This window comes from Nicrophorus vespilloides, unplaced genomic scaffold (genome assembly GCF_001412225.1).
Source record: "Nicrophorus vespilloides isolate i.1.1-1 unplaced genomic scaffold, Nicve_v1.0, whole genome shotgun sequence".
NCBI lineage: Eukaryota > Metazoa > Arthropoda > Insecta > Coleoptera > Silphidae > Nicrophorus > Nicrophorus vespilloides.
The window spans coordinates 27,083-29,416 of record NW_017099663.1 but is presented as its reverse complement, the minus strand read 5'-3'; the positions used below and the strand labels follow the sequence as shown (position 1 = coordinate 29,416).

Genomic DNA, 2,334 nt, shown 5'->3' with positions numbered 1-2,334 from the left:
ATAACCACGCATGCTAATTGGAATATTGAATACTTAAATTAAAACAGAACGTCTTACCTTTGCAACAAGCGTAAATGCAGATTTCTGCTGTTATCTGTTCGTTTGTTATGAGCTGTCTAAAGCGTCACTGTTGAAAAGGAGCGTCTTCGCGTTTTTATTAATTTCAGGATAACCACGCATGCTAATTAGAATATTGAATACTTAAATTAAAACAGAACGTCTTACCTTTGCAACAAGCCTAAATGCAGATTTCTGCTGTTATCCATTCGTTTGTTATGAGCTGTCTAATGTGTTATTGCTAAAAAAGACCGTCTTCGCGTTTTCATTAATTTCAGGATAACCACGCATGCTAATTAGAACATCGAATACTTAAATTAAAGCTGAACGTCTCACCTTTGCCACAAGCCTAAATGCAGCTTTCTGCTGTTATCCATTCGTTTCTTATGAGCTGTCTAAAGTGTTATTGCTTCACGTTTTCATTAATTTCAGGATAACAACGCATGATAATTACATTATTCAACAAGAATCGTAAACTGGAAACTTTAGCATTGTGCCTGAAATTTTGCTCGATTTTATTTTCTTGCAGGAATATACGAAGAAGGGATTCAGGAATCCGTCGAGCGTGGAGGCGGCGAGAAACTGCTGGGTCCTGTCGAAGTGTCTTGATGTGGGATTCAGATGCTTGGGTCCGTTCATGCCGCACCTTTCCCAGCATCTGCACTCGTTCCTGACCCATCCAATCGTACGTACCGGAGGATCCCGGTATTTCCCAGAGGTAATCACTCCACCCAAAAACCGCCGCATAAAATCATGAACTTTGCTTCGCATTTTCCGGCAGCCCTTCGACCGATACACGGACGAACTAGTCGAATCCAACGTGGAACAGATGCTGGAATGCGTGAAGAGTATACGGAGACTGATGAAACTTTTCGGCGTCTCAGCAAAACTCCAACCTAAAGGTAAGATTGTTGTTTTCATTATTAGATAATTGAATTAATCGATTACAAAAGCGAATTGTTAATGGTAAATTTTTTTCAATTCTCTTTCCTCTCAGTGCATTTGATCTCATCGACTGAAAAGCCCCTCGAGGATTTCCTCGACACCATCCAATGTTTGACCAATTGCCGCGTCAGCTTCGCGCAGGAAGTCGACTCCGATGGGGATTTCTTCGTTTCCGATACATTAACGAAAGCTCTCAGCGTGCGGCTGTTCGTGCCCGAAGAGGCTAAAAGGGCCTTAGAGGTGGACGCCGAGAAGAGCGTGAAGAAGCGCGAACGTCTGCTGAAGGACGTGGAGAAGCTGCAGAAGGTCATGAGCTCCGATCGTTACGCAAACGTCACCGAGCAGATCCACGGAAACAATCTGAAAAAAGTACATATTTATTAATTCATCAATACGGATTTTTACTTGTTTCGTTTAATCGTTTTACAGATGGAAACGTTGAAGGAGAAAATTGGAAGGATCGATTACATCCGTAGTTTCGTCAAGTGATCGTCGAAGTATTTTTTTTGTATCGTGTCTTTCCTTTTTTCCTTGTTCGAATCCTTCACTTGTGTACTTGTTCAGCGAGAAGAAAGAGTAATGAAAGAAGGCGATTGCAGTTTCGTTACGATCCAATGATTTTATTGTCCAGGAAATAAATCTCTTCGTCGATTTTTGCACTTGATGAATTGTAAAAGAAATAAAAAGTAAAGTAAAATGAAGCTACGACATTGTCAATTTTATTACAAATTTAATCCCAATTTCCCCAGTGATTTGCAAGAGACGCAATTATGAGTTTATTATAATTAAATTCTTTATAGTTTTCACATTAATTTTAATATTCAACTTTAAAAATATCGTTCATGGTTATTGAAATATCGAAGAAAATGTAAAATGTTTTCAAGCGATTAAGTTCATTTTTTGAGAGCGAATTTCAGGAAATCTAAAAGTGATACAATATTGCTTTTAGACTCATTTTATTCGCTATAGTTTCAGCTTTAATTAGAGTATTTATTATAAAAATTATTATCATTGGTTATCGAATTATAGAAGAAAATGTGAAACTTGAATATTTTACAGCGCATTAAAAAAAATCTTTACGAGATAAAATTGTAATCCTATAATTATATTCATTATAGTTTTAACATTAATTAAGACATTCTATATAAAAAATTTCATTCATGGTTGTTGAGATTTAGACGAAAACGTAAGTACTTTCCGCTAAATTTGTGTAATTTACAATCAATATTTTATTGATAGACAATTTCAGAAGATCTGCAAGAAACAATACATTCTACTAATACTCATTTTATTCCTTATAGTTTCAGCTTTAATTAGAGTATTTATTTTAAA

At 36.3% G+C, this 2,334-nt stretch overlaps 1 protein-coding gene across 1 annotated transcript; it reads left to right on the top strand.

Moving 5' to 3' along the window:
* Nucleotides 1-315: 315 nt before the first annotated feature.
* On the top strand, nt 316-1,703 carry LOC108565103. The gene is made up of 4 exons (XM_017924396.1): nt 316-775; nt 839-959; nt 1,055-1,371; nt 1,432-1,703. The coding sequence occupies exons 1-4, from the start codon at nt 695-697 to the stop codon at nt 1,489-1,491; spliced, it is 579 nt and encodes a 192-aa protein (XP_017779885.1). The 5' UTR covers nt 316-694; the 3' UTR covers nt 1,492-1,703.
* Nucleotides 1,704-2,334: the final 631 nt, after the last annotated feature.

Bases quoted from the DNA above. Each gene is read 5' to 3' on its own strand.
- LOC108565103 (XM_017924396.1), top strand. From the start codon at position 695: ATGCCGCACCTTTCCCAGCATCTGCACTCGTTCCTGACCCATCCAATC. The intron at 960-1,054 runs GTAAGATTGTTG...CTTTCCTCTCAG, and splicing joins AGCAAAACTCCAACCTAAAG to TGCATTTGATCTCATCGACT. The intron at 1,372-1,431 runs GTACATATTTAT...ATCGTTTTACAG, and splicing joins ACGGAAACAATCTGAAAAAA to ATGGAAACGTTGAAGGAGAA.